Source organism: Triturus cristatus, chromosome 7 (assembly GCF_964204655.1).
Source record: "Triturus cristatus chromosome 7, aTriCri1.1, whole genome shotgun sequence".
In the NCBI taxonomy this organism is placed as follows: Eukaryota; Metazoa; Chordata; class Amphibia; order Caudata; family Salamandridae; genus Triturus; species Triturus cristatus.
Genome location: NC_140590.1, coordinates 1,346,698,335 through 1,346,725,431, shown reverse-complemented (window position 1 = coordinate 1,346,725,431; position 27,097 = coordinate 1,346,698,335). Strand labels below are relative to the sequence as shown.

Sequence of the window (27,097 nt, the reverse complement as noted above, 5' to 3'; positions counted from 1 at the left end):
GGGAAGTCAAGGATCAGTGGAGCCTGAAATGATGGCCCACTCAGCGAGCAAAAGAGAGTAAGAAGAGTCATCCTCCCCAGACTTCAGGGAGAAGATGATGATCCTGCCCCTTGTGAAGGGGCTGCCCCAGGGGATGTCAGGCCTGTCCTGGCAGAGCCACGTGGAGCAGGGAGACCTTCCATGGAAGAAACAAGTCTGGAGCAGGTATCCTGCCCCTCTATGCAGAGCCTCAGTCAGCCTGGTGCTGTAGAGGACAAGGATGTCAGTGGACTCCACAGGGCCCACTGTCAAGAGGATTCCCCTCATCTTCAGATTAGAGACCCCAAGCCTGGTAGTACTAGGAAGGTGGATGGCCCTCAGCAATCTAAGGGATCCCTCTTACTACTAGCAAATGATATCCCCCAGGCAGACAATGTTGGGCAAAGCAAGACCTGGGACAAGACTGCCCCACACCTTCACTGGCCCCACATTGCTACAGACAGACAGGATCAACCAAAAACTGTAATCAGAAAAAGGTTGACTCCTAGGGAAAAGTACAAGTCAGTCATAGAGAGGAAGGCCTCTGCTGTGATCTGTGTTTTGAAGAAGTTAAGGCCAACTATTTTAGTGCCCACTTCCCTAGTCAGACACACCACAAGACACTTTCTTGGATTAAACATTTGACATGTTAAAACCACAAACTCTGGAGAGGTTCCAAATCACAGAAAAGGGAGTGTCCATGCCAGTGCAGTAGGACCTTCCCTATATGGCCCCTTAGGAAATTGAGACCACTAAAATCACCATAAGGGTTGCCTGGATTCATGCAAGATACATCACTTGAATAAGTGTGCACCATATTCTAAGACAGTCACCTTTCCACCTGCTCCCTTGGTTTAAGACAGGCTCGATTTTTGTAGCCTTGCTTTGCCTCTGGTCTGTCTCAAGACAATATAATAATTAATTAATTGGTGGTCACAAAAACCCATCTCTGACCGCGATGAGCTTGTGCACTTGAGATCTTCACAAAATGCAGGGCTGCGCCAAGGCTTTTCAATATTCTCCTCACTGCCTCAATGCCACAATTTCCAGACCGTCGAAGGCCAGGACCGCTGCACGTCATTAAAGTTGGACCACTGCGAAATCCGTTGGCTGCAATTTAATACAGCTGGCGGCAGCAGGAAGCAGCAGATGGCCAGATGTACTCATTAGTGATCTCACATGCTCCTCTCAGGCGCTAAAGTCTCGGCCCAGTCCTATTACGTTGTAGAGATGGCTGTGGGGGGGTGGGGTGGGAGGTTGCTGGAGGCTTGTTGGTATCCAAAGGGAGCAGAGGAAAAGAGTTAGGCAGCTGGCAAGCGTATGGAAAGCTGCACACCCTCAGGTCTCCTAGTAGACGTAAGCCGCACCGCGGATGCTGGTAGCATCTAATTTTGCGGGTCCTTACCCCCTCTGCGTGGATCAAGGCGGACTCTCCTCTACCTCCTCCTCTGCTCGATCTCACCCCTGCAGCATAAATGATCTGTGCCTCACTCTGCGTGTAGGCGGGTTCTAAGAACCGGCAGGTCCGGGCTTTTCTGCCTCCTCCTCTGCCCGCTTGGTTTCTCTCCCCTACGGCCCCCGCCTTAGTTAGAACCTAGCTCAGTGGCGAAGATTGGAGACAGCCAGCTCTGTCCTCCTCCCCCTTTGATCCAATTGGGTCTATGCATGCTGGGCGTCTGACCATCGCTCACTCCAGTAATAATTCTAATTCATGGGGAAGGGATTCTTTTAGAGATTCATATGGCATTATCTTGTTAGGAATCATATTGTAGAATGCTGGTTCCCAATCATACTAGGGAGGCTGACTTTGACTAATATAGTGGAGGAAGGGTTTATAGCCTCCTTCCCAGCCCGGGAGCATGCAAATGAAAAGCATCACACACGGAGCTCTGTAACAGACGTCTTTATCCCTCAGCATACGATCACATACTAACGCATTGCGTCATGACTTTAAAAACCATACCTTAACACCTCCCAGCAGCTTGCATAATTCCTAATTCCTATTTAAAGTCAGCCCAGAACCACGAGGGTCCTAGTGCTCATGATCCAAAAGACTCTACATCGCCTCCTTTTTTTACATGAAATGTACAAAGAACATTAACATAACATTTCCTCAATAAGTCGCCGAGGTGTGCACACTGGTCTGCCAGATTGGGTGGTCACCGATGACAGACTCAGATGCTTGATCTGGGCATTCAGGTGGGGTTACCGCACTCACGACCTCAGGAGCAAATGTCTAAAGTGTGAAGAGTCCCGTGTGATAGACTTTCTGTGACAATGAGCGATCACCATGTGTCCTTTGGTCTTTACAATTCTCATACGGTTGGCAGCAAACAGAGTGTCCGTTTTTCGCCTCTGTTTCTGTTTGACCAGTACCTAGTCCCCTTTATTGAAGACCATATCTTGGGGTTTCAGTGATGATCAGAATACGTTTTTATCTTGCACTTTCGAGAAGTGCCTGTGACGTGAACCATATCAGTGTTTATTGATCGGTCTGATGTCCATTGTGGTAGCCTAGTTCTGATGGCTCTCGCAAATAGCAAGGTGGCAGGACTTTCACAAGTGGGGGAATGCGGAGTTGATCAATAGGCATGGAGGGCTTGACACATGGCTTGTTTAAGATCGATTCCTTCCATCGTTGCTTGCTGAATAACTCTCTTGAGGGTGCCCATAAATCGTTCGACAACACCATTGGCCTAGGGCCAGAGAGGCGTACTCCTGTTATGCATGATATGGAGTCCAACAAAAAACTCCTTATATTCAAATGAAATTGAAAGGCACGCTATTGTCAGGTTTGAGAACATCGGGGATAGCCCACTCTGCAAAGATGGCAAAACCAAAGGGGATGATGGACTGAGTGTTGAACATTGCAAGCACTCACCCCCAGTCAACTGATCTGGGTTTAATCCATCATCATTCTTTAGCTCACTCTGCCACCCCAGTTCAGACATGGCCATATACAAATCAGTCTGACCCTGTGCCTCATGGGAACAGTCCAGCCCGAACTGCCAAGCCATGTCTTCCCTGGACCGGAAACAAGCATCCTGGGACCGTTTCTGGCTAATCAGCCGTCATCAGCCAGGCTAGCTTGAATCCAGTGGCAAAGTGAGCAAGAGACCCACGTCTGGGCATACCCTGCCAACTTAGGGCGAACAAAGCAAAACCAAAGGGGATGATGGACGGAGTGTTGAACATTGCTCCAACTCTGCAAAGATGTCATCCAGCCGCTTGAGGACTTTCCCATGGGTTGTTAATGATACATTTTCCACCAAAGGAAGTTGTGAGCATTCATCGGTGCTACCATGAGATGATCTCCATTTTCTAGGGGCCCAAAGAACAGCCACAAGGCGCTTGCATCTGATGTGATCTCAGTATGTAGTTTGGGGTCACAAAAGGACATTTCAGTTGCATTCTCAATTGCATGTTTTATCCTTTTGAAACTTTGGTTTTGTGGGTGTGGCGAGAATGTTTCTGGAACCTTCTGGTGCCCATTTTCTCTTCTTGCAGCAAAGCATTTCATTTCTCTTTTGCTTTGCAGAGCATTAAGATGTTTTTCTTTCCCTCAACCCTGCATGCCTGTCCTACGGCTGGACATTTTTCTTCATGTGGAAATGAATGTTCACATCTGAAACATAACTTTGACTTCTTTAAAGATTTCGAAGTACTTGCATCTTGTTTTCACTTGTGCTACCTTTTATGGTCAGAGCAGATTCATGATGAGCAGTTCCCGCTTCTGTATCAGCAGCTTTTCGATCTGCTCATTCTTCTGCTCTCACAGCCACTAGCATTTCCTCCAGACTTTGTGTTTCTCTCAAAATATGCCTACTAAACAAATCAGAAAGGCAGTCATAGATGATTCTGAGACAAATTACTTCTTCGTTGGTAAAATCACATACCTTGCAATGCTTAATGAATGTAGCAAATCTTTCAACAAACTCATCCATTGTTTTGCCAACCTGTTGTTGTGCTTGGTTGAAGATGTATCTTTCATAGTCAACGTTTGGCATTTGATTGAACTTAGCTTTCATGCTTCTTTTATTTTTTAGTACAATTTTGCTTCAGTTGGTGAGACTTCCTGTATCACTTCTTTCACTCCATCACCAGTTCTTTAAGTATTTAATAATCTTTTTTTCAACCTCTTCTAGCGCATCTATGAAGTCATCATATGTTTTGATCCATGCAGCCCACCTTGTGCCAATGTTCTATTTCTTCGCCTTGTTGAAAGGCGGGGATGGTTTCAGGAACGTGGCAGCTGCATATTTTGTGCTACCCTCGGCCGACATTGTGCTGGTACATGTAGTCTGGGCAATCGCGGTGGAAGATAGCCTGTAACACCTGTAACTTCTGTAAGGATTATGTTATTTACCCTGTAAGCATCTGTTCTTGGCATGTAGAGCTGTAGATTCACATGCTCTGCATACCCCTGCCATCTAGTGCTAGGTCTGGATGTTTGCAAGTTGTTTTTCTTCGATTAAGTCTTTTCCAGTCAGAAGGTAAGGTGACTCCTCCTTTCGGTGATGGTGCGCATGGGTATCGACTCCATTGTTAAGATTATTTTCCCACAACAGGGTGAGCATGGAGTAAGTAAGTGTTATACAGGGATGTCCATGCGTATGTAATGTGAATAATAAGAACTGCAACAACCACAGGTGTTCGGGGATGATGGAGGGCACATGAATCATCTACAGCTCTACATGCCAAGAACAGATGCTTACAGAGTAAGTAACATAATTTGTTCGAGGCATGTGAGCTGTAAATACACATGCTTTGCATGGACAGTTTAGCAGTACTCTCCCAAACCGGTGGCTAACCAGTGGGTGTTGCAGTGGTTCTAAAAAGTGTCTTTCGCACTAATTGTCCTACATTAGCTTGTTGATGTGCTAATACATCCACACAATAATGTTTGGTAAATGTGTGTGGTGTAGACCATGCTTTACATATGTGAGCTATGGGTTACCTAAAAAGGCCATAGATGCTTCTATTTTGCGAGTAGAATGTACTCTAAGAGGTATAGTTAAAGTTATTTTAGCTTTAACATAGCAAGTTTGAATACATTTGACAATCCACCTAGAAATACCAGATTTAGAGATAGGATTTCCTTTATGAGGTGGAGCAAATTCAGGATTTTTTTTTTGTTTTGCGAAAATCTTTTATTCTATCAATATATTATAATTGTGCTCTTTTAACATCAAGTGTGTGCAGAGCCTGGGGACGTGGCTTTGCCTGGCTGCAAAATGGCTGGACATTGAGTGGGCTCTGCCGGCCGAGCGACAATAGCCGACATAATCCAGCAGCCAGATGACACATAAATCCACTGAAGAGGTGGATCGGTAACCCCAGCGCCATGCAGAAGTGGACGGATTGAGCACTCACCCGAAATTGGCCCTGAGCTAGCTGCGGCGCAGACCTGGCTGTGTGAGGGAGCCGGCCTAACAAGCGGCCTACCTGGGAAGCAAGCATCCACAAGCAAGGAACGCGGCTGGGAGAGCATGTGTAGGGCCGGGCCTGACGCTGCACATCCTACCCTGCGACGAAGTGACCTGCGGAAACAAGAAGCACGACCGGAACCAAGGTTGATGCCGCTAAGGAGCTGCAAACATCGAGGTGAAGCCTAACAGACGATAGCGCGAGGAGGCCGGGAAGGAAAACAGATCAGTAGCTCTAGGCTGCAGGAGCTACGCTGAGGTAGGAGAGGCTGCTATGGGAGGTGCGAGGGTCTACAGGAGAGAGACTGCAGCAGTACGGGAATAAACCGCACACCACAACATGCTCTCTGCTGCCCCCCCCCCCCTCCCCACTCGACGCAGAGGGACTGGAGGGCCCCCCGTGAGCATTGGATGTCCTCGGCAGCAAGGAAGAACAGGAACGGGGCAGGTGGCCCCTTCCCTCATTGGGCCTGCTTCGAGGCTGCCCCAGCAAATTGCGATTGGTCAACCAGGGGAGGGCGAGCAGCTCCTGGTCAGCACCACGGGGGCAACATCGTGGCACTGGGCTGAGCTGAGCGCAGGAAAACTGCCCCAGGCCGCGCAAGGGACGGCAGCGCATGGAGGTGGAGAGGTCCTTAGGCTGTCGGTCGTCGGAGCTGCGCTGCGGTAGGATCAGGTCAAGCAGCAGGTAGACACACACGATGAGCACATAAAACACATGGAGACAAGGATATCAAACAATGAAGATCAAAGATCAAACGACAAAAAGAAAATGCTGCCTATCGACAAAATACTTGAAAAAATAAAGGTTAAAAATAAAGTTTTAGAATCAAGCTCTCACAGAAATAATATCCGCATCACCGGAATTCCGGAATCCACAGCTATCTCCAAGATGGAAAACTTTGAAGAGGACTTACGTGAGGTGTTCGGAAGTGATCTATCCACGGTCTTTATTGTCGAGAGGGCTCACCTAAGTCTTGGGCCGAGGCCGCCACCCGGAGCCCCAGTCCGCCCTATAATTACCCGCCTCCTGAATTATTGGGACCAAGATATAATCCTCAGCCATGCAAGAGAGCCCGGAGAAGTGCAACACCAGGGAAACATACTCTCTTTCTACCCCGATTTCACTTTGGTGGTGCAGGCTGCTAGATGAGAGTTCATGCCAGACAAACACACGCTCCAGCAGCATAGAGTGAAATACGCCCTGTTGTATCCGGCCAAACTTCGAATTTCGCATGAAGGCAAAATGCAAAAGTTTACAGACCCTTCAGCTGTGATAAAACTATCCGAGCAAATCGGCCAAAACAGACAGGCCGCATCGAAATCCCCCTAACTAACTGAGGTAGGTGGCACAATTGATAATGATTGACTGTGTCAGATACTACACCCTCACAGCTCATCTTTATGTCATGAGGAAAGAGACTAAGATGTTAAGACAGTTACACTCAGAATATAACCAGGCCATCCTTACCGATTACTTACAATCACATATCTCATGTGTAGGAGAGTGGCATCGACTGCATAGTTGCCCCCAACTTTTTGCTGATGTTTTGACTGTTTTATGACCCTAGCCAGGCTGTGGCCCTGCTATCCAGGACCCCAGCCTATCTGCTTCTACTCTAAATTGATGTGAGTACCCTAGGTACCTTCCAATTGGATACTGAGGACACCCTACCAGCCCCTTGTAGATGGTACCCTAGGTACCCAGGGCATGGGTACCTCAGAGGCCTACCAGGGGCTGCAGCACTTATTGTGCCACCCCTGGGACAGCCATACCAAATGACACCACCAGACCCCTACTGTAGTCTGGGTAAGGTGGTGCTTGCACCCCTTACAGGGATATAGGTAGCCTGTATCCCACTTAATACAACACATATATCCTCATAGGTCACCCCTAGAGCAGGCCTTGCTAATCCTACAAGGCAGGGTGCTGAGATATGTGTGAGGGGGGACCCCTACCTGAGTAGGGCCCCTTTGCAACCTTCGTGAAATCATTACTGGGTTGTTAGTAGTGTAGCCATACCATATACTCTTAACCGCATTATAAGTCTATCGCGATAGCGTGATAACTTGAGGATGGCTACACAGAGCCATATTGTGTTTGGTGTCAAACATGTAGGAATCATACCCCCAATCCAACCATGGGACTGAGGGCATGATTCCCCCTGCTAGAGGGGCGATATGGGAAAAGCGGCAGAATTTAGACACCAATTTAAAAGTGCACGCGAAGTACAAAATGGATGCTACCCGCCACCCACACGACTCTGGCTGCCTGTTGCTGGGCAGAACTCCAGCCACGGCAGCTGGACAATAGGCATCCTGTTGCAGGGAGGTGTTCCCACCTCCCCAGACAGACTATGTGGATTGGAACTGGGTGGGTGCACCATAGGATGCCTTTCAGAGTTGCACGTAGGCTTCTCCAGTGCCTACATTCTGCATACACCACCTGGAACCGGTTTAGAGGCATCATGTCCCCTGCCCAGGCGGGAAACACACAAAGGGGAGAGGGTGTAGCCACCCTTTCCCGCCTGACCTCTAATTGGTGGACCCTGATCTGGACACTCCCCTAATCTTTGGATAAAGGTGAATACTGGGTCCCCAGAGCCTCAGAATATTCTTGAACTTCACAGTCTTGACCTTCGACTTGCTGCCGCACAGCTACCTGAAGAAATCTCCCTTGGGGTAAAGGAGTTACCCCCCTGCTTGGCAGGCACCTGAAACACTGCAAGTGACCCGGTTGGAACCTCGCTGCTCCTTCGGACATCGACAACTCTTTTCTACCTTGAGGTGGGTTTCCAAGCATCCCAGAGGCCAGTGAGTGTGCACAGCAAAGCTCTGCACAGTGGACCCCGTGGGTGCCGAGATCCCCAATACCCCAGGACACCGGCCACCTCTTGCATAGCACCCGACCCCGACGAGTGGGAAAGTTGTGCTTTGGCCCATTATTGAGCCAACCTCTCTGCAGCAACTGTGCCAAAGATCGACGCCCTAGCCCGCTCCAGCGACCCGTGGGCGCACCTTTACGCACGCCGAATTGCTGCCTTCTGCGGTCCCTTGTCTCTCGACTTGTGGGCCCTAGCGGAGGACAATCTACGATTCCAAGAGATCCCCTGGTTGCTCCATGCCTGCTCTTCAGTCTCCTCACTGGAGATCTCGCTCAGACCTCGTGGGTCTGCACCAGTAGCTGCTTTGTGTTTCTTGCGTGGGTTGCGGTTGCCAAGGCTTAGTGGATCCAATCCGGACACTAACACCGCAGCGACCCTCCTCCTTCGTGGGACAGTCGCTCTCCAGAAGCTGGCCTTCCTTGAAGCCTCCTGGACCCCGTGGCTGACGATCCAAGCTACACCTCTTCGACCTGGAAGCACCCGACATTGAAGGGCTCCTTCTCTTGAGCCGCCTGGTCACTGTGCAGTGACCCAGACTCTGTCCCCTCTGCTTTCAGGTTCCTCTCTACAAGATCTACATTTTCATTCTTCAAGACAACGACGACGCTTGTGGCTAGCAGCAGTTCTTCATGTTTTGCCATTGAAAATCAGCCCGCGACCCGACATCGAAAACGACCTATGCACCCGGCTTCCCTGGGGCAGGTAACAGTGGTACCTCGGTACTCTCGTGGGTGTGGGCCCTTCAAAAGCTTAACTCTACAGTGTTGAACTTGAACTCCTGCTAGAAGTGTTTTTAAACTTGTAAAATCAAACCGCGACATTCTCCATAGGCTATAATAGAGATTCCGACAGTAACTTCAGTCACTGCACGCGTCTCCCGTGGGTCCCCTTCCTCACTACCTTGGGTGGTTTCACAAGGGGCCAGCAACCCTAAATGTCCTAGGTATTGTCTGTAGAATTGTTGTGGTTCTTATACCACTTTTTTGATATATGGTTTGGTCCCCCCTGGGGCCTTGTGATTCCAGTGCTATTTATTGTAACTATCTATGCTTGTTTGAATTGTATCTGCACCTCTAGCCTCATAAAGAGACTAGTGGGGTTATTCCTAGAATAAATACATATATTTTATATATATACCTGTGTGGACTACTCTTTCATTTGGTTATTCAAGAGGTTATCTATGGTAAAACAATAAGCTTAACACTCCGTCAAGACTTAGCCTGAAGGCTGCTCTCCACAGCTACCACTAGGATAGCTTTCTTTAAAGGTTGTCTTTAACCTATCACCATAAGAGTCGAATTGGACTGGTACAAGGTGGCCACTAGAACTAGTGACCAGCATATGCCAGGCCAACTTCTCACATCATGATCTTCTTAATTTTGCTCGGCCACCCTAGTTCTCGTGACAGGGTTGTCGACCGGAGAACCCATGGAATAATTCCTAAAACTCTAAGATGACACGAAGTTTGGGGTTGGGGAAGTGGGTGGGGGTGTTAAATCAACCTGATTGGAGGGTTGGAGTGTGTGGGTGGGAGACTGTCCACAATGATGTTTCTATAATTGCAGGATATTGGGGCGGGGGGAAAGAGGGATGGTTGGGATTCTAAGGATCGACCACACAAGGCTGCACACAAACAGTGGGATGCACCGCGACTATGTCCAGTTCCATTGTACATATATTAGTTACACACAAACTATTGAAATTAAAAGGCCCAAGGCCAACGGACAGATTGTCACTGACAAGCATAACAACACCTTACTATGATGGCTAATGTTAATTGCCTAACGTGGAATATTAGAGGCTTAAATGATCACCGTAAGTCCTGGCTAGTACACGCACACCTTGCACGACATAAGGACAACATATGCTTCTTACAAGAGATGCACTTGACTACTGGCGCACTTCCTAGACTGAGGGCCCGCTGGTGGGGCACAACACGCTCGGTATACTCAAACTATAACTAGGGAGTCTCGCTGTTAATCCGGAAAGAGTTACCATTGCACACCACTCCTTCCCACCTAGACCAAGAAGGCAGGTATGTAATTGTGACTGGCACACTATATAAACAACCAACGACACTGATAGCAGTGTATGGGCCGAACACAGATGATCGGGATTTTTTCTGCAAATATGAAAGTATGGAGGCGGGCATGGAACTATGGCTCGCAGACAGTGCTATGGTGGGGGGGCGTCTTTAACGTGGCATTGGAGGAGACACTGTACCGCTGTGGTCTTTGAAAAAGGAGTGGGCAAATGGTGCATTTTAAAGTATATTTGCGAAAGCAAGAAAGTTATAAAGCAATTGTCATAGTGTATTTTCAGACTCACAAGCCGTCAATAAATCTGCTGGCACTGCTTCAGCTCAGCTGTCCTTTCAGACTCCAAGTACACCCTTTAACACTCCCAGGCCTGCCAGTAAGTCTGCCGTCACTGCCCCAGCTCTATTGTCCTTTTATACTTCCGGCCTGCCAGTAATTCTACCGTCACTGCCTCAGCTCAACTATCCTTTCATACTTCCAGGCCTGCCTGTAAGTCTACAGACACTGCCCCAGCTCCACTGTCCTTTCAGACATCCAGGACCATTAGCCAATCGACTGGCACTACCCACCAGCTCCACTATCCTATCTCTGCTCTCTCTCTGGCAGGAGCGGGCCCTCTAGGCGCTAGCAGCAATTTCTCGTTCCCTTTCTGACAAGAGAGGACCCTGGTATGGGCTGGCAGTGGTTGCCGTGAGGATAATGTCTGATTAGTCAGGCTTTTTGCGACTCATGTTGATGTACTTTGAGTGAGTGTGCCCTGGGTTCCTGCCAACCAGGTACCCAGGGCCTATGTTCTTTCCCTAAACTGTACTGTTGCAAAACCCAATTGGTAACTCTCTGGCCACATGCAAGTCCCTTGTAAAAGGTACCATAGGTGCCAAGGGCACTGTGACCAGGGAAGGCCACTAAGGGCTGCAGCACTTAATGTGCCACCCTTGGAGGCCCTGTACCTTTACACACACACACTGCCATTGCAGGTTGCGTGCTTTGGTGCAGAGCTTAGTGAAGAGTCGACATGGCACACATCCCTGTGTGCCATGCCTACAATCCACTGCCCTGGCATAGGTAAGACACCCCTCTAGCTGGGTGCACAGTACCAGTGGTGAGGGTACAGGTGCATGAGCCCTATACCCCTACAGGTCTAAACCAATTCTTGGACATTGTAAGTGCAGCAATGCCATAAAGAGTATATGGTGCTGGGAGTTTGTCATTACGAACTCCACAGCACCAAAATGGCTTTACTGAAAACTGGGAAGTTTGGTATCAAACTTCTCAGCACATTAAACCCACACTGATGCTAGTGTGGGATTTAATGAAAAATGCACTTGGAGAGCATCTTAGAGATGCCCCCTGATAAACGACCTAACTCTAGTGTCCGGGATGAGTGGCTGCCTGCCAGCTGCCACCACCAGACATGTTTCTGAACCCCTGGGACAAAAGCCTGCCGCTCTCCGGGTCCTGAAACAATGCACATCCTGGGATGAAGTGCCCAGGGTCCACGAAGGGGACGCTTTAAAGGCTTGCCGCCTGTGTGAGCTACCCCAGCCATTTGCTGCTCCCAGCAACTGGCCCCCACCGGTTCTGACCCCCACTTTGGGTGGGTGAATCAGCAGGAAACCAGGTTAGAAGGAGAGGTGTGCTCAGCTTTGCCAACCCCAACCCTCAGGTGAGGGAGGCGAAGTGAAGCACAATTCTCAGTCCCCGCCATCTTGCAAATTGGGAGACCCAGCCAACCAGAGTGAGGCTTATGCCCCCCTCCCACTGGAGGGTGGTATAATAGGGGGTGTACCCACTTCAAGGAAGGGACCCATTGGTCCTGACCTGTACCTACCTGTAAAGCCCCTAAATCTAGTATTTAGAAGCAACCCCAAACCCAGCCCCCAAGAACCTAGAGGACCTGCCCTGCCTTCCCGAACCAAGACTATGTCTCCCATGAACACTGGATTTGCTCACCCACAGACTCTGGCTCCAGCAAAATACAAAACTCTGCACCACTCTGCACCCGACTCCCACGGCCCGTGTTCGAGTGGCCCAACACCACGAGGAGGTCTCACCGACGATCATGACCTGCCTCAAGTCTCCAATCAATGCCTGCAGTCCCTTTCAGGAGTATCCCCCAGACCACGACCGGAGTAGGTAAGATAAAGCTGACGCCTTAAGATACCCCTGCACCCGACGTCCCACGGCTTTGGGTGGCCCAAGCATTGGTGTCCCAGCATCCCCAGGCATCTCGACTTACCTCTCCAGCTGTTGGTTGCCTCCAGAAGATCTTTGTCCTCGAGCCTGCAGTGTTTGTTGCAACCGGAGAATCCCCATTGAAATCAACAGGGCACTCGACGTCAAAACAGCACCCGGCTGCCCCTGTGCCGCTGTGGGTGCACTTTGTGCGCTAAACCGGATACCCCTATGCCCTAAGCCTAACACCAGAGTTTTGCTACCACAACCCCGTGTCCTGCTCGTGAGTAGCCACCAGCCAGATAACATTGGGCCTCAGCACTCTGCACCCGGCCGCCCTAGTGCCGCAGAGGGTGTTCTGAGAGTGCATCCTTGACCCTGGGGGAACCCTAGTTTTAACCCCAGAAACCCAACTTCCACAATCAATTACTTACCTGTAAACCGATAACTTAATTTCCTCCCATAGAATTGCACGGACTGATTTCCTTTGAAAATTCAGTGTGGAGTTGGTTTGCATAAAACCTTTAAAAACTGCATATGTACAAAACTTACCTTTTGTCTAGGAAATGTCTCAGTGTGATATCGAGGCATATCACACTGATTAGCAAAAGTAACTTAAAAAGTAATCCAAGAAGTAACGTGCACTGTAATCTACAAAGTAACTGAAAAGTAATTTTGATTATTAAATTACCTGTAAACAACCAACTGCATTTGATCCTGCATTCAACTGTAATTCACTGTATAATTTCACTTACCTGTACCAGGCTTGGCTTGGTTCTAAATTCAGTCTTTGAGTGTGTGACATCATTTCTTGCCTGCGTGTGAACAATAAATGCTTAACACTACCCTCAGATAAAGCCTTACTGCACGCCCACACTACCACAAATAGAGAGTAACGTATTATCTACTTTTACATCTGCCTACCTTTGGGGTTCCACTGGACTCTGTGTACACTACACCTTACTTTGGTATAGTATATACAGAGCCAGCTTCCTACAGAATCCAACTGTGGATCAAACTTCCAGTGTCACTGGCGGGCCGCATAGCCATCATCAAGATGGTGGTGCTTCCGAAGTTTCTGTACCTCTTTGCAAACATTCCGATCCCTCTCACATCACAGTTCCTTAAACAACTCCGTTCCAATCTGATCACATTCACATGGCTAGGCCGGCAGCCACGAGTATCCTATGAAAGATTGACGCTACCACCAGCGCGCGGAGGTCTAGGCGCACAAGACATGCAGCTATATTCACTATGCGCCCGAGCACAATTTTTACATCACTGGCTCCACCCCATCCCGTTCCAACCACACTTAGCGATCAAACACGACCAAGCTGCACCGTGGCCTCTGAATACAGCAATATTCTAATGTTACAAGGCCCCCAAAGCTGAAATTAACACTGTGGAGTGTATGCGTTGGGCATTGGATGGTCTCCGCAGACGGGCTGGCCTGCCGATGCAGTATGCACCCACAGCCTCCTTGATAGACAACCCTCTAATCCCACCTCTGCAGGACAGGGGCGCGGCTAAATGTGCAGAAGCGTGTGGCATTAAAACGTTTGCAGATCTATATCCAGATAGCGAGTTTGTACAGTGCTTCACGGACGGGGAGCGCTCAGCGCTCTCTGACACACTATTTTCTTACCAAATCCAAACACACTGCCGTGCAATTCACAACTCATTTCCCGCTTCCCCACCATACCTCACAGCACTAGAATATGTACACACAAATACTTTCTTGAGAAGACCGGCTGTACACACTGACACAGATGACATCAACAACTACCACCATGAAGGCCCGTATGGCCTGGGAAAGAGAACTACACTGTGAAACACCAGAAGCGCAATAGCAATATATATAATTATAGACTGAGATTGATACATTTCAACTTCCTACATAGAACATATCGTACACCAACACCACTGTAAAAAATAGGACTTACAGCTGACTCGCGCTGCTTGGGCTGCCGAGAGCCGGAGGCCTCTTTTTTACCATTTGGCATGGACCTACTCCAAGGTGTCTAGCTTCTGGGCCGCGGTATGTGACGCGGTGAGAGCCATCACTGGACCTGCCCTCTTGCTGTACCCTATTGTGTGCCTGCTGGGCTTCGTGAAGGGGGTCCTGGTGAGATGTAGGTGCCTCACCGTGATGCTGCTACTACTAGCTAAGCACAGGGTAGAAATACGTTGGGGGAGACGTCTGATACCGACAAAGCAAGTTTGGGTTGCAAACATCTCACACTACCAGGAGCAGCTGACTGCATACTGGGACATGATGCCTCTGGCATCCCGACCTAAAAATGTCTAGGAATCATTTGTGACTTATCTCAGACAGGTTGATATGAACAGGCCAATCACTCCGAACCCTGACACGTCTCTCACATAACACACAATGAGGACGATTAATAACAGACGATAAAGCCTGCATTGATGATGTTTGGGCTGGATATCGCAGGAAGGAGAGGTGGAGGAAAGAAGGCTGATTGACATTGTTGTATGTAACTTTAAAGAGGTATGGACATAACATCTTGGATTGTGTGTAATGTAAACTAAATTCTATGCAATGCCATCCTACGTGGTCATTTTGGGGTGGGGGGGTTAAGACAAATGAAAAAATCACTAAATAAAATACTAAAAAAAGAAAGTGTGTATAGAGCCCTTTCTGGTACTTAATCAGGTTAAGGGAAGAACACAGGTAACTCAACTGATTGATTAATATGAAAAGGCAAAACTACTTTTGGAAGGAATTTTGGATTTGTACGAAGAACCACTCTGTCTTTATGAAGTTGAAAGAAAGGTTCCTCTAAGGTTAATGCCTGTAGCTCACCAACACACCTTAATGAAGTGATAGCAATTAGAAAGGCAACCTTCCAGGAAAGAAATTGCAATTCACAATTGTGTAATGGCTTAAAAGGTGGACCCATAAGCCTTGTGAAAACAATGTTAAGGTTCCAAAATGATACAGGTGGTACCCTGGGGGCTATGATTATTTTAAGGCCTTCCATAAAAGCTTTAATTACTGGAACCTTAATAGTGAATAACGATAAATTTTGTCTGTTTTGCAGTTATGCAGCTACTGCCGCAAGGTGTAGTCGAATAGATGTGTATGCTAAGCCTGCTCGCTGTGAATGCAAAAGATAACAAATAATATGTTGTATAGATCCATCTAGTGGGTCAATATTTCTATTATTAAAATATATACAAAACCTTTTCCACTTTGCTGCATAGCATGTCCTAGTGGTAGGCTTTCTTGCCTCTTTAAAAATTGTCATACAATCTAATGGTGGGTTTAGAGAACCTAACCCTATGACTTCAGGAGCCAAATCGCTAGACTGAGCTCCTTGGGATTTAGATGTCTGATTTCTCCATGGTTCTGTTTGAGAAGGTTGGAAGTGAGGTGCACCTTTTGGTGTGGAACCACTGACAGTTCTAGTAGTGTGGTGAACCATGGTTGACGAGCCCATGTGGGTGCCACTAGACTCAGCGTGATGTCTGCCTGAGTTTTCGAACCAGAAATGGAAGGAGAGGGAGAGGCGGAAAAGCGTAAGCAAATATCCCTGACCAGCTCAACCATAGGGCATTGCCTTTGGATAGATGGTGTAGGAATCTGGAGGCAAAGTTTGGACATTTTGAGTTTTCTGCCGAGGCAAAAAGGTCTATTTGTGGGAACCCCCATTGTCGGAAGTATGGAAGGAGAACTTGAGGAAGAATTTCCCATTCGTTTATTTGTTGCTGCTTCCTGCTGAGGAGGTCGGCAAATTGGTTGTGCATACTTGGAAGGTGTTGTGCCAGAAGATGAATCTTGTGATGTATAGCCCAACGCCAAAAGTTCTGAGGGAGGCGTGACAACCGTAAAGAGTGTGTCTCCACCTGTTTTAGAACATAGCTGTCATAATGTTCATCAGGACTAGGACAACTTTCCCTACGAGGTGAGGCTGAAAAACTTTTAGCACTAGATAAATAGCTAGAAGCTCCAAGTAATTGATGAGGAGACTTTTGTGCTTGGTGTCCCGAAAACCCTGAATTGTAAGATGCTTGAGATGGGCACCCCAACCTGTGAGATATGCATCTGCTGTTAGTACGACTTGTGGAATACGGTCTATGAAGGGGCGCCCTTTTTTCTGTGTTCCACCACTGCAGAGAGCGATGAGTGCCGCTATCTACCAACACTAGATCTGTTAATTGACCCTGTGATTGATTCGACTGACATGCTAAGCATTCCTGTAGGGGGCGCATGTGTAATCTTGTGTGACATGCATGCAATGCATGATGCCATCATCCCAAACAGTTGCATAAAAGTATTGACTGTTATGTATTGGTTGTTTTGAAACTGTAGTAATACAGTTTAAAGGTTTTGAATTCTGGCTGCACTGGGAGAGTCTAGAGCTGTGCGAGTGTTTAGCGTTACTCCCAGATATGCTTGCTGTTGTGAGGGTTGAAGGTGGGATTTTTGTGCACCGACTGTAAATCCCAATTGATGGAGAAGGTTTATGGTAGCTTGAGTGTGTTGTAATCACCTTTGCTGTGTGTTGGCATTGATGAGCCAATAGTCCAGATATGGGAAGACATTAATTTGTTGTCTTCTTAAATGAGCTGCTAGACATTTTGTAAATACTCCGGGTGCAGTAGTCACTCCACTAAGAATAGGAGTACTTTGAATTGATAGTGATTTTCTGCTATCATAAATCTGAGATATTTGCAATGTGCTGGGTGTAAAGGAATATGGAAGTATGCGTCCTGTAAGTCTAGTGTGGACATAAGGCCTCCTTGTTGTAGAAGTTGAAGCACTTGTTGAAGGGTAACCATATAGAAGTGCTCTGACCCATCCTTTTTGGGGATTAGGAAGTAAAGTGAGTAAACTCCTGCTCCTTGGTGTTGTAATGGAACTGGTTCTATAGCTCCTTTTGTTAAATGAGCTTGTACTTTTTGTTTGAGGAGTTGTTGGTGTTGTAGCGAGAGTTTGTGAATGCGAGGTGGAATATTGGGAGGATTGCTGGTTAGCTGCAGGCAATAACCATGGTGGATAATATCCAAACCCATTTCTCTGATGTTACGGAGTGCCAAATAGAGAAGAAACTGTTGTAATCTTACCCCAACAGGTGATAAATGGTCGGGTGGTATGTTAGCAAGTCACTGCTTGTTAGTGGACTGGGAGTTGCGTGTTGGTGTGCCTCTCCCTTTAACATTGTTGCCTCTATAGCCACCCTTAAAGAATCCTCTAAAGGGGATTTTAGTGTTTGTGTCTTGTATGAAGATGCAGCCGCATCTGTGTTGTTAGTTTGGAGCCTCCTCTGAAAAGGAGCGACAAAAGGAATATCTGGTAGAAGGAGATAGAAGTGCTCCCATAGAATTTGCTACTTTGGTATCCTTTTTCATATTTTCAAGGGATTGGTCTATTTGAGGCCCAAAGAGGTGTTCTTTATCAAAGGGTGCATTAAGAATGGTTTGTTGCACCTCTGGTTTGAAACTAGAAATTCTGAGCTATGCATGTCTCGTAAGCAGAATGTTGATTCCTCTAGCTGCAGTATCTGCAGCATCTAATGCAACCTGCAATTAGAAATAAGCTTCCCTTTCTGCACTATTTCCTGCCCCCATTTTTAAGTTCTCCTGGGCGATATTGCAATAATTCTTCCATCTCATCCCAGTGAGCTCTATTGTATCTGGACAACAAACCTTGTGTATTAGCTATACACCAATTGTTGGCTGATTGAGCAGCTACTCTCTTCGCTCCTGCATCTATCAGTTTGGATTCTTTATCTGGAGGTGGAGCCTCCCCTGATGTTTGTGAATTTGCACTCCTAAGGGCATTAGAGAACACTATGGAATCCAAAGGCAACTGGCCCCTAATAAAACCTGAGTCAGATGGTGGGGGTTTATATTTTTGTCCACACTAGGTGTTAATATACCCGCTCTAACTGGGTCTTTAAAAATATCATTAGTATGCCTCATCATACCTTTTTGCATAGGCAACATTTATGTTGTTTTGTGTGTGTTTCCTAAGGTTTCGAATAGGAAATCATCTTCTAGTGCTTCTCTGTGTAAAGACACTCTGTGGTAATTGGCTACCCTAGCAATTAATGTCTGATATGCGGTGTTATCATCAGGAGGGGAAGGTTTTGCAGGATGTAGATCAGGTTCTGTGTCTTGAGGTGGGTCTATCTTATAGTCATCCCATGGATCAGGTGGTGGCTAAATATAATTGTCACCATCCTCTCCTATATCAGAATTTGTGTTAGGCAAACCCTATGGTGTAATGTACAGAGGATCTGTATCTGGTGTAATAGGCATTGGTGTATAAGGTGGAGGGTTTTGAGGAATGTTAATAGGGCTGGAAGCCATGTCCTTTTTCTTCATGACAGGGATTTTGTATTCAGTATCTGCCTTTCTTTTTAAAGGTATTACTGGTTTAGCTGTTATGTGTCCAGTATCAGGATTTATATGAATCTTCTTTCGTTTGGGATCCGGCTTTTATTTCATTTTTTTCCAAAATTGGCCCCAGTGGCTTTAAGGAGCGTCTTTTTGTTTCGGTGCTGAAATATTCAGTGCTGAGCTGGATTCTTTTATTTTCTCTTTCGATCTGGAATGTTTCGGAACCGAAGGGGTATCATCTCAGCTCGGGCCCGAGCCGGAAGGCTTGACTTGCTGTTTCGGTGCCGAGCCGGAAGGCAGGGCGTTTGAATCAGTGTCTCGGTGCCTATCATGGCCTGATGGCAGTGGTGGCCCAACAGCTTTTGGTTTAGTGGATACTGGTTTGGTGGGTGAAGGGGCTTTGGTAATCACTGCACCCTGTCCAGATGGAACGCCGTGGGACTCTGGTTTGATCTCCAACTCAAAATGGAAGTCCTGAAGGGAGAAGGCCTCTTTTTCTGCTGCAGACACTTCCATCTCTTCTTGCTCGATATCTTCTCCAAAGAGTTCAGGGGTGTCCTCGATAGTTTGCCGCTGCATGTCTCTTCATCGAGCCAGATGGTCCCGCAGAGTGTTTTTGGATCGGAACGACCGCCACGAGTCGCAGTCTTCCTCTTTATGTTTCAGATAAAGACAGAGGTAACAGACCTTATGCTGGTCAGTGGATGGGTATTTGGAATGGTATCCAGGACAGAAATGGAACGGCGTCAGTTTCATCAGAGGAAGGGTGGACACTGGGTTTCGAATTAGAAGTTGATAAAAGAAATGAGCTAGGCCAGAAGGCAGCGATTACAGTTTTTTCGATTAGAGAGTTAGAGGTTTCATACATTTCTACACTAAAAAGGTGAAAGACGCGATTGAAACAATACCGATGAGGGTAGAGTAGAGTAAATTTCACACCGAAGGAATCCCGATTGACAGTTTCAAATCGGAGCGCTGCAATACACGTCTGAACCCGATGGCGGAAAGAAAACAATCTAACATTGAAGTCCATGCCCATGCACACTATCACCTTACCTCATGACTGGAAAAGACTTCTTCAAAGAAAAACAACTTGCAAACATCCAGACCCAACACTTGATGGCAGGAGTATGCAAAGCATGTGTATCTACAGCACACATGGCTCGAACACACAACCCTTGTGCTTGGGTCTCCACATCTGATCGGAGGTCATAAGGCGCTTTACTCGCTTAAATCAGTAAGCAAGTTTCTGCCTTCATACCTGGTTATCATTGCCTTTAGCCTTTGCTTTGCATGGATGATGGTTCTGTATTATGGCACATCTCAATGTCTCTTTTTTCAGCCCTACCAGAAGATTCTGGCAGGCTTTTGAAATGTGCTCCTTTGCCAAGCCTTCAACTTCTTCTAGGGCCGTGTACGGGCTGGAGCAGGGCTTAGACTCCACATGCACCAAACTCAGACTGCTTCACATCGATTTGGAGAACACCTGGCATGCATAAGCAGTTTGCTGTACCGTTGCAAATTCTCAGGGAGAACAGTCTTGTTTCTTCAGGGCATGCATCTCCTACTCGTCACCAGTTGCAGCTTCCTCCCCAGGCCATGGGCACACAAATGAAACAAGCCATACAGGGAGCTCTGTAACAGACGTCTTTATTCCTCAGCATACGATCACGCACTCAAGTCATGACTTTAACAACCACACCGTAACACCTCCCAGCAGCTTGAGTAATTCCTGTTTAAAGTCCACCCAGAACGACGAGGATCCGAACGCTCATGATCTTAAAGACATTACAGGGTTATGCTTAATAATATGCGACTGGCTTCGATTCATATTGTTCAGCTTAAGGTTCATGCTAAGTGCAGGTTTGTTATAGCTCATATAGAGTAGGAAAGTAGGATCTGCTTTTATGGTTACCCCCACTTTTTGCTGGTTTTAGTCTCTTTTCTAATTAGACTGACAGGGAATCTGCTAATCAGGACCCCAGTCACTGTGCTTCCTCCCTAAATTTGACCGTGGTAAGTACTTTGGTACCTTCTTAATTAGCTACTGGTGTACCCATGTAAGTCCCTGGTATATGGTACTAAGGTACCCAGGGCATAGGTACTCCAGGGGTCTCCCATGGGCTGCAGCATACATTATGCCAGCCATGAGAGACCACTCAAACTGTGACTACAGGCATCCCATTGCAGCCTGTGTAGTTGGTGCTAACACAACTTACAATAGATATATGTTTCCTTATATCTGAGGGCAGGGCACTTAAGAACTATACGTTACACCTATGGGAGGCTCTTCAGTGCTGGGGGCAGGGTGCTTGGTTACAAGTGTGAGGGTGCCCCTGCATGAACAGGGCCCCTCTACAAACCACAGGGTCGACTGTCCAGGCTTTGTAAGTACAGTCAGCCATTTGATACATATAGCGGACATCAAGTCAATTGCAAGATATCGAACTATGTATAGGCTGCACTGAAACCGGTCATGTTTGGTATTAAACATGTTGGAACCCTACCCCAACACTGATACCAGTGTTGGATGTAGGATCCCATGTACTAGGGGCTACCCTAGGGTGCCCCCCTTTATTCCTGGTACCAGCCTTTCAGGGTCTAACAGTAAGCTAGTGCTGCAGCAGAACACAGACACAATTTTGCCCTCCTGCTGCTGAGCCAAGCTTGAGCGGAGGAAGGTAGACCTATAGGTTTCCTGTCGCACAGAGGTGTGACTACCTCCCCAGATGTGACTTGGTGTATTGGGCTGGGGTGGAGGCTCCTGTCAACGACACACGACTGCTTCTTAAGGGCACATTTGGTGCCCTCCTTGAATACTCCAGTTTGAGCCAGTTCAGGCAGACCTTGGCTCCCACTCTGGCGCGATACTGGACATGGGAGTATGCTGTTCTCTGTCCAGCCCCTCCTCTGGGAGGGACCCTTGAATCGTCCTAACCCTTTCCCTAGGGTTCTTAAGGGCTTACCTGTGGGTTGCTCTTCAGATTCATCATGGGATAGTATTCAAACTCAAAACCATTTCAACTTCAACTGTCTGGGCACCTTGGACTTTGCCTGGAACCGAGATTGCACCAAGGAAGAATCCTGCTGCTCCTGGTCTCGCTGTTCTTCAACCCTTCTTCATCTTCTGTGCCTGTGCTACACTCAGGTTCTTCTCCAGGCCTGTGGGCATCAAGGACACACAAAGTACTCTCCATTGGAGTGAAGGAGTCACTCCCCTGCATCTACAGGCATTTCAACAAAGCTGACCGGTCTGCTGCTCCTGACATCCCACGGACTCTGAAAGGCTCAGCAACACAGGTGGTGGTTCTGCAACTCCCTCGAGTCTTCTCAGCAAGTTTGGGGCCAGTATTCCTCGTCGGAACCGCTGGAACAGAACTCCTGCGCACCGCGTTGACTTGCCTTTGCCAAGGCTTGTTGCCTCTGTCCTCCAAAGATCTTCAGGCTACAGGAACCTCCAGCCTCTCTTCCCGCCAAGATCTTCATCCTCACTGCATCCTCTCCACCGTGTGCCTGCATCTTTGTTGAGCTGCTTGAGGTATTCTTGTGACTTCTGTACCTTTGGCCTGTGGGTCCTCTTGACGGTCTTCTTTGGCTTCAGTGGGCTCCCCTGCTTGCTCGGGGGCCTTCTCTGACTCTCCTGCACTTGGTGAGTCAGTAGACCATGCTGGTCCCAAAGCAGCACCTTTTTCATTTACCACGTCTGTTGCTGCAGCCAAAACTTGTGTGTGCTGACGTGGGACAACCCGTGAATGGTCTTACACAGCGCCACCTGGTCCTCACAGCTGCAGCGACAAGGTCACCGTCATCAGTGCTGCATCTTCCGTCATTGGTGGTCATTGGTCTCCTGTGCCTCTTGGTAACTTCCAAGTGGCATAGACTCAGTCCCCTCTGCTTGCAGGTACTCCTTTTCAAGAATCCACCCTTGGATTCCACCTCACTCTTGCACAGTTTTTGCAGGCGGCATCTGTACTGAAGTCCTCCATTGTGGTCTGCGACGGTTTCCGACCTCACTTTGCACATATTCACCTGGCTTTCCTGGTGTAGGTATCCTGGTTCCTGGGGTATCCACAGGTGGGGTGACTGTCCAACCTTTTGTCTTCCATGGGGTTTCTTCAGGGTCCACTGGGAAGGGTCCTTATTGTTAAAAGCTGCAACCACGACTTTCCTATTGACTTGCATTGAGTACGCAGCTGTGTTTTCACTCTGCACACAGCCTCCATGGGGTTCCTGGGTACTTACTTTACACGGTGCTTTGGGTGCCCAGCTCTTCTGAGTCTTCAGGTTTATGGTCACACTTCGCATTCCACTTCTTTAGTATATGGTTTAGTCTCCCCCCTGGAGACCACTGTGTATTTGTGCTTACTTACCTGTTTTACATTTGAAATATTGTGTGTATTGTGTTGATATTTCCGGGTAGGAGATATACCAATATGTTAGTTGGTGTATATAATAAATATAACTATTTTTATAACTACACAGTGTGGTTCTTTTTCGTTTAACCTACACTATATGATTAGTTCTGGTAAAACAAGCTGCTTAACACTACTTCTGGACTAAGCCTGATGGCTGCTCTCCACAGCTACTACTTAGAGAGCTTTCTACAGTTGTCTAAGACCACTAAAATGACAATAAGGATTGTCTGGATTAGTGCAGGGTGCTTCACTTAAATAAATGTGCCCCATACACTAAGCAAGCCTCCAACAAATATGATAAAGACAATTATGAAAAATGTAGGGGAGCGTTCGTTAGGATTCATATAGTGGAGGTTGTTCACACTTCATAGTAAAGGGAGGTTACAATTCAGATTGTGGGGTGTGGTGGGACAGGATTCATTTTGAGAGGGGGCAGATCAGGATTTGTATTGTAGCGCTGGTTATTATTCATGTTAGGTTGTATTACCATACATGAGTGGTTGTGAAGATTCCTAGGAGTTGATAGGGGTATGGTTTGCAAAAGGATTCTTACCTGATCAAGCTGCTGCGGTTGACACTGATCCCTGCTTCCGGTAAAAGCCGAACCCATTGCATGCTTGACAGTTTAATGGACCGGAGGGTTTCAATGCCTTCCTCCAGCAAGGCCTTCACCTTGGATGTGTGGGAATACCTCTGCTGTGACACACAGCCCGCATCAAGATATCCTGAAGAGGAATAAGTGCGAGATTTAGAAAGAATGAGAGAAAACCTTCTAATGGGGTAGGTAGCTACACTGATAGTGAGTGCTACAGTGAAACTAGTTGTCATGAAGGGAAAAGTAACTTACTTGCATCGCTGGTTATCTATCCTATCAATCTTCAATCAATTTATGAACAGTAAATAGCTCTTCCTGTGAGATGTAACACTTTTTACAAGACAATTTCTACGTGCAACCCCTCAATCCAAAGACAATTTCTATATTATTTTACAAGCATGCCTATCTAAAAAGGTTTGCTAGACAAAAAAAAAAGCAAATTAACCTGTAAAGTTAACTAATCTATGTCACTAGCCTTGGAACATTTCTAATGCTTTTGTTTCTTTAACTGAAAAAGTAAAGAAAACAAGCAGACGGGTAGCACTGATTTACATAGAGAACTACTGGGCAGTGCCCTTTCGGCTCTGGGCGACCCAACTATCTGAGAAGACTCAGCCTTGGCAGTTGACTGCCACTCATTTTGAAGCTCAATTAAGGCACCAGCATCTTAGTTTAGAACAGTCAATCTAAGGTTACTTTCCACATTCACACAAAAGATGGTGGGTTGCTCATGATTCAGTATGAGTCAATAAATCCACTTCTGTGAGTTAGAAATGTTTTTCCAACTCACAAAAAGGGTTACAAGTATATCAAAAAGGCTGTTTTGCAGTTGCAAACTCTGTAATTTGTGAATCGTGTCTTTGAGAACCCCAATATAGTTGTTCCCTCATAACTTTGAGATCTAGCATGCCATTGGTGCGTTGACCTTAACGGTAACATATATTACAGGTACTGCCTTCCTCGGCCTGTTGACAGCAAACGATTTCCTCTATAAAGATTCTTCCATAGTGTCTTTGTCAGGTCTGGTACTTGAGGGCAGTAGGAGTTTTAGCTGCAGGTGTCTATAGATCTGTGTTAGGTCAATGTCTTATTTGGTCTGCAGATGTGTAAATGGCATCATGCCACTTGCATACCACACTTCATGCACTGTAATATCACAATGCTATCTATTTGCCCTAAACTTGTTAGGAAGGACACCACCTTTAGCTTGTTTCCCAACAACTATTGTTGTGGGGATCAATCTGTCCTTACACCTCAGACTCCACCACCACAGCAGTCACAAGTGGTACATTCTATCCATCGATTTGGATTTGTAAAGCACATGGCTTCCCCACTGGGGCTTCCCAGCGCTGTCGTAAACAGACGGAACACCAGAATAAAAATGAGAAATTCCAGGTCTTCAAGAGCTTTGTAAACCTCTACGGTGAGTTGCATTCGCAACATTTTGTAGGAAGGGAGTGCTATAATTTAGGACCCAGAAGGACAAAAGAGCGCCCTACCTACCCAGCCAATTTTACTCGAGGAATAGCTGCGTATTTGAGCTTGCTGGAATGTAGTGCCAGACTGGGGAAGTAAGGATGTACCAGTAACATTAAATATTTCAGTCAGTCAGTCAAAGGCTTTATTTCGATAAAAACATATCATAAAAGCATAACAGTTAAAAATAGAATAAGTTAATTTCATTTGACTTTTAAAAAAAAAAAACTATTTTTACAATAAAGAACAAAACAGGTCATAAATAATTGTTAAGAGTGAATTAAACAATTTCCTTGAGCCTTTTACTTCTAATACGCCATGCCCAAGATAAGAATTTTGCAAGGGCACAAACGTACAATGGGCGAGCGTCTGACATTAAAATGCGGAGTGCCACAATATGGTGTCTAGTTCCCAAGGAGCGGCACAGTTGCTTAAGCCATCTTTTCCTTGGGTGGGCATACTCATGGCATTCAAATAAAAAATGAGCCACAGACTCACGTCTGGATGTGCAAAAGTGGCAAAGATCAGAGGTCTGAGGAAAAGAATTCCATCGTGATGTAAAAGTATAGAGTAGGAGGGTCCCGGTCCTAAACTTAAAATACAAGGCTCTGTCAAAAGGGCTCTCAATGATATCAAGATATAGTTCCCGGATTGGTTGATCCTTAAAATTCAGGAAGTCCTCTGTAAGTCTCCCCAATGACGTGTTCGTGATCCGTTGGGTCGCAATCCAGTTCCAATATAAGAGCTTAAGCGTGGCTTTCGGAGGGGAAGATCTATTTTCCCATGCTGCATTAAGCCCCAGATTATACAAAAGGGCTTTCATGTCACGCAACCATTTTATCCTATGCCATCCTGGAAGTGACATGATTTCTGAGAGACCTTTGGCATATTTGGCTAGTTCCGGGACCCGCCACAAACGAGCCCATAGCAATAGAGGGCGAAATTTCGCCAAATCACCGATGGGGCGACAACCAAGATCGAGCATTAATGGAATCGTGGGGGTACCTTGGGGAAGTGACATAATGGCCCTGAAGAACTTCCTCTCTGCTCTTGACAGGTCACCAATATCACAAGAGCCCCAAAGCTCGGCTCCGTAAAGGGCAGAGCTAACTCCTCTTGCTGCATAAATTTCAATAACGGGGGCTATAGGTCTAATAGCACAGGAGCGCTGCTCCTTCACAAGAGCCCCTGTAACCCTTTTGTGGGATAACAGCATCTTGCATAAATGGGGGCCCCACTGCATATTATGGGATAGACGAATCCCTAAGTAATCAAACACATCCACCCTCCCCAGAGGTTCGTCATTCAATTTTGGGGGGCGCATAGATTTTTTAGGGGGATTCAACACAAGATACTTTGTTTTGTCTCTATTGATTACCAGGCCCCGCTCTGTACAGAAGAGCTGGAAATTATTTAAGAGTTTTTGGAGGCCCATTGGGGTTTTGGAGAGTAAGAGTGTATCATCCGCGAAGAGGAGGGTGGGGATACGTTCCCCCGCCAGGGATGGTTCATCTGAGGGGTCTTTCAAAAGATGCTCAACTACACCGTTAATATATAAAGAGAAAAGGGTGGGAGCTAGAACACATCCCTGGCGTACCCCTCTCTCTACCGGAATTCTGTTGGTTTTCTCCCCATTTCTCCCCCACCTAACCTGGGCAAAAGTATTTTCATGCAGCCTTACCATTAGCAGGAGTAAGTA

The 27,097-nt window shown here is 46.9% G+C and overlaps 1 protein-coding gene across 2 annotated transcripts in view; it reads right to left on the bottom strand.

Annotated features, from left to right (window-relative positions):
• Positions 1–27,097, bottom strand: part of MTO1 (mitochondrial tRNA translation optimization 1) — a 524,123-nt gene that overhangs the window by 95,337 nt on the left and 401,689 nt on the right. For both annotated transcript variants that reach the window (XM_085619003.1, XM_085619002.1), the window contains one exon: positions 23,881–24,052. In XM_085619003.1, the coding sequence (XP_085475129.1) occupies positions 23,881–24,052 (172 nt within the window). The remainder of the gene's footprint in view (positions 1–23,880; positions 24,053–27,097) is intronic.